Consider the following 15,263-nt stretch of genomic DNA (forward strand, 5'->3'; position numbering starts at 1 on the left):
AACCATTATTTGTAATAGAATCTTCTGCAAAAGATCTGGGCAGCATCTCACATGTATTTTAAACCTTAGTCTCTCTGGTGAAGCCTCTGAGGCTAGAATGATCTTTTATCTTTCTCTGGCTTTCATCAAATATCCCTTAAACCAGCTCTATTGGTCTGTGTTAACTATGGCTATTAAATTGTTGGTGTTGAGCTTGTTAAAAAACCAAAACAAACCCTTGAATGAAAGACAGCCCTCTGTTGAGTAACCTGTCTTGTTTTCTCCTCTGTTTCCTTTACCCCTCTTACTGAGGATTGTTGGATGTGAGAAGGCTGTCTCTTCAAAAGAAAGCACCAAGCCTGATGTGTTTCTGAAAAGCTCTTGTCCCTGGGCACTTATTTTTTATTTGTGTTGCTGTAATGTTTGTACAGCCAGCAGCAGAAGCTCTTTGTGGCTTGATGGGAAAAGTTCTAAGACAGAAAAGTCATAGCTGTTTTTTTGTTGGTTTTTTTTTTTTTAATTATGATTTGGATACAAAGCAAAAATAGGCTGGCTTTCTGCCACAAATTGCCCAGGTTATATTCTGCTTGTGGACAGCAGAAGTGTTGAGTGCTGAGGGTATGTATGTCTCAGGAAGCCATAGCAGTTAAAGCTGTCTCTTAATATCAGCACAGTATAGAGTGTGAGAAAGAAATGAAATAACTTGAAAGGGAAAACGATTGAAAACATAACTGATGTGGCAGATCTGGTTTACAGGCAAAGGCCACTTCAGCAACACTGATTGTACAACAGCTGCTTACAAAGCAGGACTGAGCTAGTAGCTGAAACAGAGCCCAGATCTGTTCCTTTTGAAAAGACTGGTTGGGACAGGTAGGAAAGCTTATATCTGGGCATTTCAGAAATCTTTTGTTCTTAAAATACATATCTATATGTATATGCATGTAAGTATATATTTATTGATGCACATACATTTATATGTAAATATTTTTCTTCCTGCTCAGTGTGTGTGTAGCCATATCTGTATTTTCATGTTACATTTTCTTACACAGGATGAAAGCTCTACTGCCTGCTTTCTTGAGTGCATATGCTGGAGTGGAATGTGCCCTATCTGATTTTCACTTCATAGGTCCCAAGTCAAACAGTTAAATGCGTTAAGATTGCTTTTCCTTGCACTTTATTATGTGCTCTTTTAGCTGAAAACAACAGCTGCTCTTGTTACTATTTTGTGGCACATAAAAGACCCTCAGCAGAATCAAACCAATTTTTTTGCAGCAAGTTGTTCAGTCAGGATTATGGACATGTGGGCTGGGGCTGAGACCACAGCAGGAAGATAATGGGATTTTTCCTTGTGGATGAGTGTGTGTGTCTTTTCAGTTTAAAATTTAAGAAAGTCTTGCAATTGATAGCAGTTATTAGCTTTAAATAGTATTTTTTTCCTATGTCAGTCCTGGCTAATACTGTTTCTTTATGACTTGCCAGGTGCTCAGGTAGACCAGTCGGTGTTCGAAGAGCTTATAAAAGAACAACTTCCAGAGCTGGCTGAACATATGAAGGACCTGACCACCTTAGCTTCCATCTCTCTTTCATGGTTCCTTACCCTTTTCCTTAGCATCATGCCCTTGGAAAGTGCTGTGAATGTTGTGGACTGCTTCTTCTATGATGGGATCAAAGCCATTTTCCAGCTGGGCTTGGCCATACTGGAAGCCAACGCCATGGATCTGTGTAACAGCAAGGATGATGGACAGGCCCTGATGATTCTGAGCAGGTATGGCCATGCAGGAATGCTCCTTCTGTTGCAGACTCTTTTTGCCATAAAAAAAAGGCATTTGGGTGCTGTAGTGATAAAGACAGCACTCTGCCTGCACTGGCAGGATCCTGCACCTTGCTTCTGCAGTGTCTGCTTTAAACAATAGGGTTTGTACACTGGCCGGGTAGATGTCCTGTGAAATTTCCTGGCAGCGCCAAGCTGTGCACCGACTGCGTCATTGGGCAATATTTACTACTGCTCTTCGTGCTTTCCCTAGACTGACGGCCTTCCTGTTCCAGACTTCAAGGAGACAGAAGTTTTCTTCCTGGGGCAGCATTAGTTATGTGGCTGGCTTGTTGCTCCTCAGATGAGTAATCACTGAAGGTGTTTTTGAAAAGCCCAGCAGACCAAACCCCAGTTTCTAAGTCTGAGCCATAAGACTTGTTTGCTTATCTATATTGAGGAGAGCACAGGGCAGAGTAAGCTATGTTGCTTGCATTTATTCCCTTCAGGTTTTTAGAGCATGTCAAAAATGAGGAAAGCCCTCTGCCACCTATTGGTAATCACCATGCATTCTTCAGTGATGACCAAGAAGCCTCTCCAGTGACTGAAATAGCTAACCTGATTCATGACTCCTATGAGGTAAAAGACTGCTCCATGTCTACTGGAGTTGTAGTTAGAATTTTTCAAGAAAGGGAAAAGTTAAATTCAGCATGGATGTTTTGAAAGTTAATACACATCTTTCCAGATTCCCTTGACTAAGCACTCAAAGGTACAAGGTGAGGTGCAGTGTAAAGACCTACACTGACAGATCAGTTAAAGACTGGGTATGCTTTTTCTTTAAGGACTCACAATACTGTAACAGTTGTAGTTCCAGTAAATGACCCATAAAAATATAAAATTCTGCAGAAACAATAAACTCCTGTGCTGCCTTTGTAGAAATTTGGAGACCACTCTGTGGAACAGATAGAGCACATGCGCTACAAGCACCGAATCCGTGTCTTGCAGAGCCATGAAGACACAACCAAGCAAAATGTGGTGAGTATAGGGTAATGCTTCAACTGAGGTAGCCTAACATCTCCAGATTGCTTTCATTTTGGAGAAGGTGCCACCAGATCTTGAAAAAAGACTCCAGTAAAAGCTCTCACTTGGGATGCTGATGGGTTTGTTTCTTCTTTTGTGGCCAAGTGCCACAAGGGTGGCTTTCATGTTAAGAACAACTGCAAGACTGTACAGCCCAGCACTTTGTCTCTGACCGTGGTCCTAGGCAGATGCCTGGGGAAGACTGTAAAAGGAGAGCATGCTCGATGTGGTGCTTCCCTGGCCTCCTGTGACCTGTGGCTTAGGGACTTCCTGTCTTTGTTTCTAATAGCCCTTAGGGATTTCTCTTTTCACAGATCTTACCAGCTGGCAAACCTAAAGAAGCAGGGAAAATTGCAAAGATTTTTTCAATACTGCTGTTCTCAGCCCTGCTACATAAAATAACAGTCCCTGCCGGTCTCAAGAGTCTGCCTGTGTCAGTGAGAACAGGAGAAAAGACAGACACTAACATCTTTTGTCTTTCTTTTTAAGCTCCGAGTTGTTATCCCAGATGTTTCAATTCTTCCAGAAGATTTAGAAGAATTGTATGACTTGTTTAAGGTTGGTCTCCCTGAAGCATAGGGGATGCACTCATCTGAGGCTTCTGGGAATAACTTCCAGCTGTCACTTTGCAGAGGTGCATCATGTCCTCTGCCGGGGTGGTACTCTTTGGGTGGGATCTTGTCATTTCGTCCTTTTTGTGCTTGCCCACTTCTTAAAGAGGAGTTGTAATGTATTAGTCCTTCAAAGGAGAGTTGCTTCAGAGTTTCGTTTCTAACTTGCTACTTGGAAACTATCCATGAGAAATTAGGTTCTGGTAACTTTCACAAGCAGCGTAAGTTAAACCATACCTAGCTCTGCTCACTGGGAGCTCTGCTGTGCTTTGAAGTCCTGATCTCCTAATGCTCTTTAAAGGAAGACTGTTTTCCACAGGGGGAGAACTCCCCACAAACTTGTGTTCTTGCTATTTGTTCTCAATTTTCTAATAGTTTCAATTTTTATCTTTAGAACTAAAAGCAGTTTCTACTTCAGTTCCTTTCTGTCAAACTGATGTTTGAATAAGATATTAAAAGAGTTATTTGGAGACAGAGATATCTGACCTTATATAAGTATACTTGATTTAGAGGCCCAAGCATGTAATTATAGCTCTTAATGGACCATTTCTCTTGTGTATTGTTCATAGCCATAAATACTAGGTACTGAGAATATGACTATGGTGTGTTCTTAGTGTATGTGGCTAAGAGCAGCTGTATCCTTCCTCCATTAATCGCTATAAGACAATGCTGCTCTGCAGTGCTTCCCTCCCACTCTTTGCTGCTCTGTTTGCATTTGTCCTCTTTCCTCATTTAACTCCTTGGTGTTGGTTCCTTTTTCATTTGCTCCCTTGCTCCTCCGGAACAGCTGATTTTGTTAGGACTCTTTGTTTTGCATCAGCTTGTCCCTATGGGAAGCCTAGCAGGTGCAGTATCCAAAAGGAGAAGTCTGAGAGAGAATAAATGAGCAGGTCAAGCCTATGTAAAACTTACCCTGGATTTTCTCAGACTCTCTGGACATTTGGCTGGTTAGAATCATCCTGGGCCAGATATCGCTAAGAGAGTTTTGGTAGCTTGCAGTTCATTTCTTCCAAGAATCTGCCCAGTCTCCCTTCAGATTTATTAATTATCCATTGGAAATCATGAGAGCACTTGGCTGCTCTAACTTGAAGATTCATGCTTTGCTTTCTCTCACAGGGATGGTCTTGGTATCGTAACACTTCTTACAAGAATTGTGAGCATTTCCAAGCATATATTGAGGTGGATGCCTTTTTCCGCTGGTGGTGCTCTCTCTGATGCACACTCTCTCCCACCTCTGATTTCTCCTAGAGGGAACATTTAATAAGGTGTTACTGGGAAGTGACAAGCCCGGTCATTGAGCGCCATGACCCCAGCAGGCCGTATGCTGAGCAGTACCGCATCGATGCCCAGCAGTTTGCTAACCTGTACAGGCTGGTCTCGCCCTGGACCTGCGGGGAGCACACTGATGTCCTTGCCCAAAGGACCTTCCGGCTCCTGGATGACAACATGGACCAGCTGATTGAATTCAAGGGGCTGGCCAGCTGCTTAGGTATCAGCTCCCCTGCGGGGTGGAAGGTGGGCAGAGCCAGTGGGTGGCATTTCAGTGATAGGGCAGTATGTGGGTAGATGGTTGTCTTGGGCTTGTAATTAGCCTAAAACAGTGGCCTCTGCTAATTTTTTTGTGTTCCTGTCACTTAAAGTTGATAAGGTTTAAAAGAGAGCCTAAGGACATGATTGTATATTGTATTAAAATACTTGATTTCCTGGACAGTAGTAAATATTGTTGGAAGTATTTTATGAATTAAAATTATATTTGGATTTGAAATGTTATGAAGTCCTCTACTGGACTGTTGCTCTCAGTTTACCTTTGAAATGTCAGTATACATCTTTGTAACTGATTCGTGAAGACTTAATTTCACACAACCAACTGCTGCTTGCCTCATATGTTGACATTAAGCAGAACAAAAAAACAGAAGTCAGGCCACCAGAGACTGAGAGCTGTGCTAGTGCTGGTCTTGAGGCCACCAGCTGTTCTAGTGAGATGAGGCTGCCTCTCCCAAAATCCTGTCTGACAAAGAAAATGCCACATCTCAAATGGTGCCTGACCTCATGTGGAAAAAAACTGAAATCAACATTCAAAGCTTCAGTCAAAATCAGTAAATCTATATTCTTGCCACTTAAGCTTTTTGGATTTTTTTTTATTTAACGGGAAGCAGGGGGCCCTGTATTATATAGTTACTTAATTTTGATTGTTAGAGGGATTCAAATTTAAACTAAAAGAAAAGAAGTTCTTCACACTATTTCAGTGCATTTAAGAGCTTAGAATCTCATTCCTCCTGGTCATAAATTATATTACATGTGAGACAGTTATCTCTTTTGGGTTTATTCTGTAGAATAAGCAGTAAGATTAAGAACATGATGGCCCTAAAGGAAGTTTTCTGTCTTTCCCTTTTTACATTGCTGTTCATCTACGGCAGCAAATAGCCTTGCTGGATGCCCTGCCATCTTCCTTGCTATTTTTAAACAATGCTGAAGCTCTGTAGGGTTAGGTACTCCAGGACTGTTTTACAAGAACAAAGGCCATGCCAGATGGCTCTCACCTGCTATTCCTTGTTGACAGGCACAACTTAAAACATTTTGTTGTAATGCACTGGCCATGTGTTTTTGTGCATTGTTGATGCAAACAATCATATTTTGTGCACAAATTGATGCCAAATTTATTTTAAGCTCTGGAAGTAAATGCTCTGGTCCACTTCCCTTTTATTTTTTTTTCCTCTTACAGATGTTATGTATAATGGAGAAATGAATGAAAAGATAAAGTTACTATATAAGCTGCATATCCCACCAGGTAAGAAATTTGAAAGGGAATGAACACCTATTTCTCCCCAATAATCTCTTCCTTAAAGCTTTTGGGGAAAGGCTGCTTAATGAACAACCTGGCTTCCTTCAGCTGGGAGCATATAGGATGTGCATTGGTAATTAGGCTCATTGAGCTTAAAAATTACTCCAGTGAAAACATTTTTGGCTTGCATTTCTAGATACACAACATCAAGGCTCACATCTGCTTCATTCAGAGATCTTTTGCAGCCAATTACATGCTACTTCTAGATAAAATACAAACCGAAATAAGATTTTTGGAAGGCTCCTACTTTGTGTATAGTAGAACCCCCTTTATCCCTTCTTGACAAAATTCTCTGCTAGTTTCCCTGTGCAAAGTTTTTAATTAAATGTGCCATTCATGGCAAACTTCCAACTCTCACTGCAGCTCACACCTTAGTTACATTGACGTAATTTTACAGTATGATTTAATGCAATAGTTTTAAAACACCTTTTCCCAATTCCTTTGCTTTCTTCAAGTATGCACATTTTGAAAGCATAAATAACCATTATGCACCAGTCAAGGGGTTATTTGTTATGTTTGTTTACTCTCTTGTTTTGGATAGCTCTCACAGAAAATGAACGAGACAGCCACTCACCATTAAAAACTCCCTTGCTGTCAACATCAAGACCACTTGTCATTGGAAAATCAAACGGTATGTCCTAAGTGTTTCTCTGGTGTGGATGCACAGAAGATAATCAAATTCCCATTGTTAACCCTACTCTGTTCTATCTGCTTTCTAGGGTTTATTTTGAAATGTGTCAGTTTACTCCAGTGAGTTGAACACTAATTCTTCTTTTTGTGGCTATTTCCAAAAAGGTGATGCAGTAGATTACCAAAAGCAGTTGAAGCAGATGTTGAAGGATCTTGCCAAAGAAAAAGATACTAGAACTGAAAAAAACCTGCCAAAAATGAGCCAGGTATGTGCAAGAGAGGCTATAGTTGATGATTGAATGCAAGTGTTAGTCTTCTGATAAAAGTAACTTCAGACTGAGTTTAGATTCATCCTTTAGGCATATGAAGAACTGGGCTCCTCTGATCCAGAGAGGTGTTTAAAAACTCTCAGCTTCTTTTCTTGCATCTCCACCTCCTCAGACTGGCTGGTGTGAATAGAGAACATTTTGTACTCACCCTCACCTGCAGTACAGCAATCTGGAAAAGAGGCTCACACAAGCTGGAAAAAGTCCTCTTAGGCCTGAATAATACCCAAGAATGTGTATTGCTGCTCTGTCTTTCCTGACCTCCTCTCCACCAAACAAGCAACTTCTTTTGAAAGTAATCCATCACCCAGTGAGATTTGCCCAGTCTTAGCTAAATGCTGACTAGAATTAAATGAAGGATGGCTGAATGTTCTCATCAGCCTAACATCGCTTCCCCAGTTCCAGTAGAGCTTTCTGTGTTTTTGGCACAAGAAAATCTACTGGAGGGAAAAGAGTCAAATGGATGAATCTGCAAAGATGGGACTACACCCAGAATCCCCTCTGTACTGGTGTTGCTAAATAGAGGCTTATATGGGTGGCATGTGCCAAACCTGTAAGCTCAGTGAGGCCACATTACCTTCACAAAAGCATCACTTACCTGAACTTCCTGCTGTCCCTTCCACCCTGAACTAGCATGACTGTATGAAACTCCAGGGCTCACAAATTTCATAATAGGATATGGAAACATCTTCTAGACTGATAATCATCTGTGATGGGTGAGCAAGGGAAGGAGGGATGGGCAGGAAAGATGTCTGAATTTTGTTAGTAGAATAGATGGGGGAAACAGGAGAGAAACAAGGGAAGTTGCTTGCAGGTCTGTGGATGGCTGCCTCTCTGTTAATGGCCACCAGTAACAGCTCCTATCCCTTGCCTCATGTCTCACTTGCCCTTTGATCATCTGGGATGTTCTGATCTCATTCATCAAAGCCACAAAATGCTTTCATGCTCTGTTCACTTTTTGATTTGCAGCGCTAGGGCGTCCTAGCTTTAGTGACAGCTGAAATGGCTTCACTAGCATTTCTCCGAAAGCAGGCAGTTGTAAATGAGCACATAACTATACACAGCATCCTTCACAGTGCTGCACCCTCGCCCAACTCCTACAGCTACCCAGAGTGGTGGTGCAGTAGTTTTGATTTTGGTTCTTCATCCTTTACAGAGGGAGTTCATTCAGTTCTGCAAAACCTTATATAGCATGTTTCATGAAGATCCGGAGGAGAATGATTTGTATCAAGCCATTGCCACTGTGACCACACTGTTACTTCAGATTGGAGAAGTAGGACAAAGAAACACCAGCCTGGGGAGCGGATCAGATGAGTTCACTGAGGACTTGCAGCCTGAGGCCTCTGCGTCAGACCAGGATGCTGTTTTTACTGACACTGTGAAAAGCCCTCACAAAGACTCACAGCTTTCACCTGTGACTGAAGGGGACTGGACTGTCTCTTTTGAACACATTTTAGCATCCCTCTTGACTGAACAGTCTTTAGTTAACTTCTTCGAAAAACCCATAGAACTGAGGCCAAAACTTGAGAACGCAAAGTTAAATCAGTACAGCCTCAAAACAAATGGAATGAGCTGCCAGCCACGGGGTGAACATACAAAGCTAAACACACAGTAGCAGCAAATGATGAAAACGCACTGAAATGATGCCAAAGCACATACTGTAAAAGGCTTACAGTTAGCAGTGGACTTCTGAGAAACAATTTGTTGGTTTGTGGTTTTAAGAGCTTTAAAAGCTAAAGGGTGTGTAGGTTTGTTTGAGCTATTGATTAATTAATAATGTTCTTGTCTTGAATGTAAAATGAAACAATCTGCCTACATTATGCAGACACCGAAGCCCTCTTCCACCCTGCGACAGCAGAGGCAGGCTCCAGTAGTCCTTTTGGGGTTTTGTTTTGTTTGTTTTTATACAGGGGAAGAAACCTCTCAGCTACTGTCTTCAGTTTGTTTGGGTTGCCTTTTTTTGCACTAATACTGAAAACTGTTTCAATGCTGGTAATTGAAACTATTTTAATATATTTGATTGTATCCCAATTTTTATGTCATGCTGAAATGTTAAGTGTACATGGACTCTGCTTCTGATGTTGGTCTGTGAAAACATGCACTTTTCAATAAACCCTTTTTGTACTAGACACGTATTGGCAGCCTTTATTGATTTATGCAAGGTAAGTGCTTTCAGTCTTACTTCATTGAACAAATCCCCTAAGCTAGCACACTCAATTAATTCACTGGTCTGAGCCCTGTCTTTCAGTGTAGTGCACAGACCTGCCCAGGAGAAGCCTACTGATTGTTATCTAGGAGACCAGTGGGGAATCAAACACAGGGAGTTACTTTATCCACAAGACAATAACTATATGAAGTATTGGTCCAACAGTTTTTTGGGTGTTGTTTTTGTTTTGTTGTTGGGGTTTTTTTGGGGTTGTGTGGGTTGTTGTGTTGTTGTTAGGCCTTAATAATTAAAGTGTCTGTGTGGTGGCTCTTTATTCCCATAGGAACAAAACAAAAATACTAGAACATTCAAATATTCTTATTCCATTCACATCTGCAGTATCTTAAATAAAAATTATACCATTAGATCATAGAGCAGGATCATAGAATTGTTTTGATTGGAAGAGACCTTTAAAATTACCTTCAAGTCCATTAATTAATCCAGCACTGCCAGATCACCACTAAACCATGTCCCTAAGCACTACATCTGCTAGTATTTGAAATAACCTCCAGGGATGTTGACTCCACTATTTCCCAGGTGGTAGAATCCCAAAGAAAGCAAGATACTTTTAAGATGATGTCACCTACTCAACTCAGTGCTTCATGGATGAGAGTTTGAAGAGACTGACAGTAAAAAAATACCAACTTTGGAATAAACTTTCTTTTTGTCATTTTATTGTAATGAAAATCAGTTTAATTTTCATCCACATTGACTGTCTGTAGACCTGCAAAACAAGAAAATATATCACTAATTACTAGGCCAATTCCCTTTATGTATATGCAAGTCTTAACAAAAAGCTTAACTAGTTTCAAAGCCAGTTTGCTGATCTACTGCTGGAAAAGCCAACTATATAGGCAAGTATTCCACCAAATGCTAGAACAAGACCTTTGTGTTAAATCAGTTCTGCAAGTAAGATACTTCTCAGAAGATGGGCAGAAAAAGGAAAACAAACCTTAAAACTACCCTATGAACTATGGCCAACCTTTTTTTATTCTCCCCAAAATTACTAAATTCTGTATTTATGTTTTAATTCTGATCAGGCCATCTAATGGTCCTGTTCACTAGAGCAGAGCTAGTTTAAGCCAGCAGCCTGACCCCTTCAGCATGCTTGTCATCTGAATTTTGCATCACAGGATGGGCTGTCCTGCTTTGCTACTTGTTCAGAGAAACACAGCATGGAGCAAGAGGGACAGCTTGCAACCTTACCTTTGAATGTTGTGACTGGTACATAGGTAACCAGCGTGTACAGCTTGTTTGGTGAATCTTCATCCTCATTGCGCTTTCTGGACAAGCGCACACGGATACGGTAAGGAACGTTCCTAAAATGAAGACAACATTACTTTTCAGTAAAACACATATTAATAGCTGTTCATTGAGAATGTATTTGCTCTAAGATTACTACCCCACCTCAAATTCTTAAGCTTTCCCTGTTTGTGAAAAAATAGGGTGAGTCAAATCTGTTTTTATCTCAGCATCACAAGAGGGAAATCCTGTACCTTTGAGATGGAGCTTTTTGTTTTCTTTTGCTCTTTTAGTTTTGTTTAGGTAAGCAGGTAAGATTTAACTGGGCCTTGAGTAAGACGAATCCAGTGGGAGCATTAAGCAGAAGTGCATCATCAGTCCACTACTGATCCAGGAAATACACTATTAAGATGATCATGAAGCACAGCATGAATATGATCAGCCAGCAGCTGTTACTAACAAGCATTTCTTACAAGAATGGAAAACAGCAAGGTGAAAACACCTTGTTCATCTTTCTGAAAGCCTGAGGCCCTTTGCAGTCTCAGTACTGCCCAATCTACACCAGGAGTTGTGGAAATTCTAGTGAGCTTCAGACCTTGACCAAAGTATTTTTGTGACCATAGAACTAATAAACCTTTCTTCCTCATGTAGATCATGGGACCACAACTATATTGCTTAGATAACTCTGTCTGTAACAGGCAAGTCACAGCTTATTGTCCTCCCCAAAATACACTGCTGAGGGAAGGCACAAAATTATTTGTTCAAATAATTCTTCAATAACTTCCCCACTTCAAGTGAGTTCAGGATTTTGGGAAGCTTCTGCTCAGAGTCTGTAGAGGATCATCCTCCCTGCTGTGCATTCTCAAGAGCATACTTACTATATCAGATGGATGTAGTAATTCAGACATAGGAACTCGCTTCAATTTACTCTTGAAAGCATTTTTCACAACTTTACTCAAATCACTGACTACCATACTAGCTAACATAGTGGATTTTGCCTATCTTGGTCCTTCCAGAGGAAGATATTAGTGAAAACTACAGCTAAATTCACTCTGGAAAGAGACATCATGACTCTTTGCTTCTACCAATGAACAAGGAAGTCTTAGTTAGCAGCCTCGCTACAAGCTCTGAAGTTTTGCTGTCACTTGGCCCAATTTCTGCTTCTTCATTGGTCATGAATTGGAACAGCTCAACAGAAAGGACAAAGAACCCCTGCTCAGAAGACCCACTAACTCAGTCCCACTCTGTTTTTGAAGGAAGGGTTGGCCTAAGCACACAACTCCATGTGAAGGACTGTAAATATGTCATAGGTTAGACTTAGGAATATTCATTCCTGCAAGACATGGTTTAACACAAAGGTTCGTGTGCATCCAGTACAGCACTCACAGTATTAATCTTTACCAGACAAACTTCAGTTATGGGTTAAGAGGTCCTGTTCTTCACAGGAGTCCTTGTGGACAATCTATATACCAGTCAAATCAGCTCCCTCAATACCAATGATTCAACAGAATCTGTAATTTTTTGGCCCACAAACAACTCATCATTTGTACTTCCAAGGCAAGATGAATGGCTCTATTTAGAACTTTTAATTATTTCCTTGCATAGTATTTATGGATTCAGCATGCTTCGAAATCTAATCCTCCTCAGAAACATTACACACAACCCAGGTACCAGCCTGAGGCTGTAGGTTTCACTAAAAAGACAGGTTTCTAAAATCTGCCTGCTGCAACAGGGATTTGGGTTCTACAGTCCTATAAAATCCCAAATCCTTTCTCTGCCCCCATCATCCACACCTAAACCTGCATTCCTTCTTTCCTTTGCTTTATTCTTACTGGAGGTAAAAGAAGGTTTCAATTCCAGAGTTTAACAGAGCTTTGCTACAAACACACTGAAGGAGCTGGCCAGAACACAAAGGTGACATAAAGATTAGCTTGCCTTGCACACTGTAAGAAAATGCAAATACTGCAAGATGTATACATATTTTTCTACTCCTTCCAAGTCCCACACCTCCACATACACAAAGTTCTTCCTCGCCCAGTAAGAGGAGCGGCAGGAACCCACCTTATTCCTTTAGCCCAGACTGCTTTGTTCAATCTGGTGTCAATGCGAACATCAGGAGTCCCCATCTCCTTCATGGCAAATTTACGGATTTCCTTGAGAGCACGCGGTGCTCGTTTCTTGAAGCCCCTAGAATGAACACAAGAGCCACTTCTTTACCTTCAGGAAACTGACAGCACTGGACACTTGTTGCAGCACTCTGCCACTGAGATTCTCAATACATGCCATCCACAGAACTGTGTTCAACAGCAGTTCAATAGCTGCATCATAGAATGGCTATACCTGTACTCTGGTAGGCAGCTGCCAATCTTAATGTCTGTGCCTGACAGGAACAATGTATGCTTGCACAGAATCATTTCAGTAGTATTTTCCAACTACAAAAACTCCCAGATCTTAAGTCTTACTCAAACATGTTAACATTAAAACGTATTACAGTATTACCAAAGTGATCAGAGCTTTCATAGATACTCTGAATAAAAAGCCTAGGAGAAAAGCAGTGCAACAGCAGTAACACAAACTTGACAAAATTTTATCAGCATTGAAATAAAGAGCACAGGAACGAACTGATGATACTCTGAGTAACTGCTTCTGCTAACCAGTATTTGATGGTTGCATTCTTACCTTAGCAGGACCACACTGATACTAGCACAAGAATGGCTTGTCTCATGCCTATTATGGACAGATTCTGCATGCCTGGACATTGCATTAGAAGCTACAGCTGCACCATATCACACCCACTCTATGATATAAGACTAGTGTCAGCAGTGTCCAAGGTCCCACAGTGGGCTATTGTTAGTATTATTTACACACTGCTGTCGATATTTAGTATTAGAAATCAGGAGTGAGCAAATGATTACAAGCAAGACAAGCATCACACAAAAAGCATTTCATCCGTAACACTATTGCCTGAACTGAGAATAATCCCAAAATGAAAGTGGACAGCAGGATCATCAGTGTCCAAACCAGACTGAAATGCCAGAAACAAGCAACAGGCAAGGCCAGAACACCTTACTACCATTTAAAGTACTCTAGCCTGCCACCCTCATCCACATCTTTGCAATAGCCCACTGCCTCATTTCTCTCCTACTCTAACTTAAGCAATTTCACCAATTGTTTTGATTCAGATATAGTCTTCTTCCACATGATTTCAGCCATAGACACACCAAGGGAATCCAAGGGAGACAGCAAATCCTTCCAAGCACTCACCTCTATGAGGTTCTGCATTTGGCCAGGTAAAAAAGTGTTATTCTCCTCTACACAGAACAAACATTGTTGAACTCCAATCATACCCCAATTTACAACTTGCACAGCTCAGTGATAAGCATGGAGGCAATCATCTGATTACTACAATTTTAATTCCTAAAACTCATTACAGTGGGCTAAACTTTAAACTTTGCTTGGGAAAGTATGACAACCTGTACAGAGAGGTAACAAATAGGTGTACCTTCATACTAAGCCCAGGAACACTCGCAAAAAAAAGAAACATGCTGGTCCCCAAAAGCCAAGTATAAGCCTGGACAGAGCTATTTCCTTGGGACACAACTGTCGCACAAGGAGCTAAAACATCAGGTGTCAGCTTGCACCCGTGCCGGTAAGGACTGTGGTTCTTGGCTGTTTAAAATCTACCAGAGCCACTTTCACATACTGCATTACCTAAGGCCAACGTCACTGATAAAAACAGAACTTACACGCCATGGATGCGCTTGTGAATGTTGATGGTGTATTCCCTAGTGACCACCTCGTTGATGGCAGAGCGTCCCTTCTTCTTCTCACCACCTTTCTTTGCAGGAGCCATCTGTGCCACACTGAAAGATATCCGTGCACGGATCAAATGCAAACCCAACTTCTCTCAGGATTTTCCCATCACCTTTCCCTCCCATCATCACCAGCTCCTTATCCCACAACACCCACATGGGGAAATGTTTTTAAACTCAATTCATTCCCTGTGGCATGCCTGATGCAGATTTTATACAGCAAGTTTTCAGCATGACGTATGTTTTATCTCCCTGACAGGAGCACGACCACGACCGCTTCCTTAAGCACCTCTAAGGCAATCCCGAAGAGCTTCTACTTGTCCAGGCCCTTTTCTCCCTCAAAGCCCTGTTCAGACAGGCAGCTCAGCCCGTCCCGCAAAGACAATGCCAGAGAGGCTCCTTTCAGCAACTGACGGCGGCCTACAGCTTCCCTCTCCTTCCCCAAAGCGCAGCAGAGGCCGTAACCCCCTACAGGTACTCCGCAGGCCTGGTAAGGATGGGGGAGCAGAGAAATGGGCCCCAGCCTCACCGAACGCACACGCACCGCGAGGTATCACCCCCCGCCTCCCGCACCAAACCGCTCCCCGCGCCGGGCCAGGCTGCGGATGCCCGCCGCCGCAGGGTCTGCAAGGCGGATGAAAGCCGATTGAGCAGACCGACGCTCGTAACGCTACTCACCCTGCCCGGGCCCAGACCGGAAAGGAGGACGCAAGGGACGGTGGGAGCGAGGAGCCCTTCCGGGTCGGGAGTAAAGGCCAACCGCGCCGGCGCCAACCCAAGGCGAG

The 15,263-nt window shown here is 42.0% G+C and overlaps 2 protein-coding genes across 3 annotated transcripts in view; one reads left to right on the forward strand and one right to left on the reverse strand.

Moving 5' to 3' along the window:
• The window catches only part of TBC1D8 (TBC1 domain family member 8), a 51,735-nt gene extending 42,388 nt beyond the window's left edge, over positions 1-9,347 (forward strand). For both annotated transcript variants that reach the window (XM_068138405.1, XM_068138413.1), the window contains exons 12-20: positions 1,459-1,744; positions 2,239-2,368; positions 2,666-2,764; positions 3,299-3,367; positions 4,669-4,909; positions 6,143-6,208; positions 6,804-6,893; positions 7,058-7,158; positions 8,375-9,347. In XM_068138405.1, coding sequence (XP_067994506.1) covers positions 1,459-1,744; positions 2,239-2,368; positions 2,666-2,764; positions 3,299-3,367; positions 4,669-4,909; positions 6,143-6,208; positions 6,804-6,893; positions 7,058-7,158; positions 8,375-8,833 — 1,541 coding nt within the window. In that variant the 3' untranslated portion in view covers positions 8,834-9,347. The remainder of the gene's footprint in view (positions 1-1,458; positions 1,745-2,238; positions 2,369-2,665; positions 2,765-3,298; positions 3,368-4,668; positions 4,910-6,142; positions 6,209-6,803; positions 6,894-7,057; positions 7,159-8,374) is intronic.
• A 729-nt stretch (positions 9,348-10,076) lies between these two features.
• Positions 10,077-15,263, reverse strand: RPL31 (ribosomal protein L31). The gene is made up of 5 exons (XM_068138427.1): positions 15,157-15,263; positions 14,413-14,529; positions 12,728-12,853; positions 10,631-10,743; positions 10,077-10,148 (listed from the first exon to the last, which is right to left on the reverse strand). The coding sequence occupies exons 2-5, from the start codon at positions 14,517-14,519 to the stop codon at positions 10,117-10,119; spliced, it is 378 nt and encodes a 125-aa protein (XP_067994528.1). The 5' UTR covers positions 14,520-14,529; positions 15,157-15,263; the 3' UTR covers positions 10,077-10,116.

This window comes from Melanerpes formicivorus, unplaced genomic scaffold (assembly GCF_026170545.1).
Source record: "Melanerpes formicivorus ecotype bairdi unplaced genomic scaffold, bMelFor1.0.p_v2 SCAF_1, whole genome shotgun sequence".
In the NCBI taxonomy this organism is placed as follows: domain Eukaryota; kingdom Metazoa; phylum Chordata; class Aves; order Piciformes; family Picidae; genus Melanerpes; species Melanerpes formicivorus.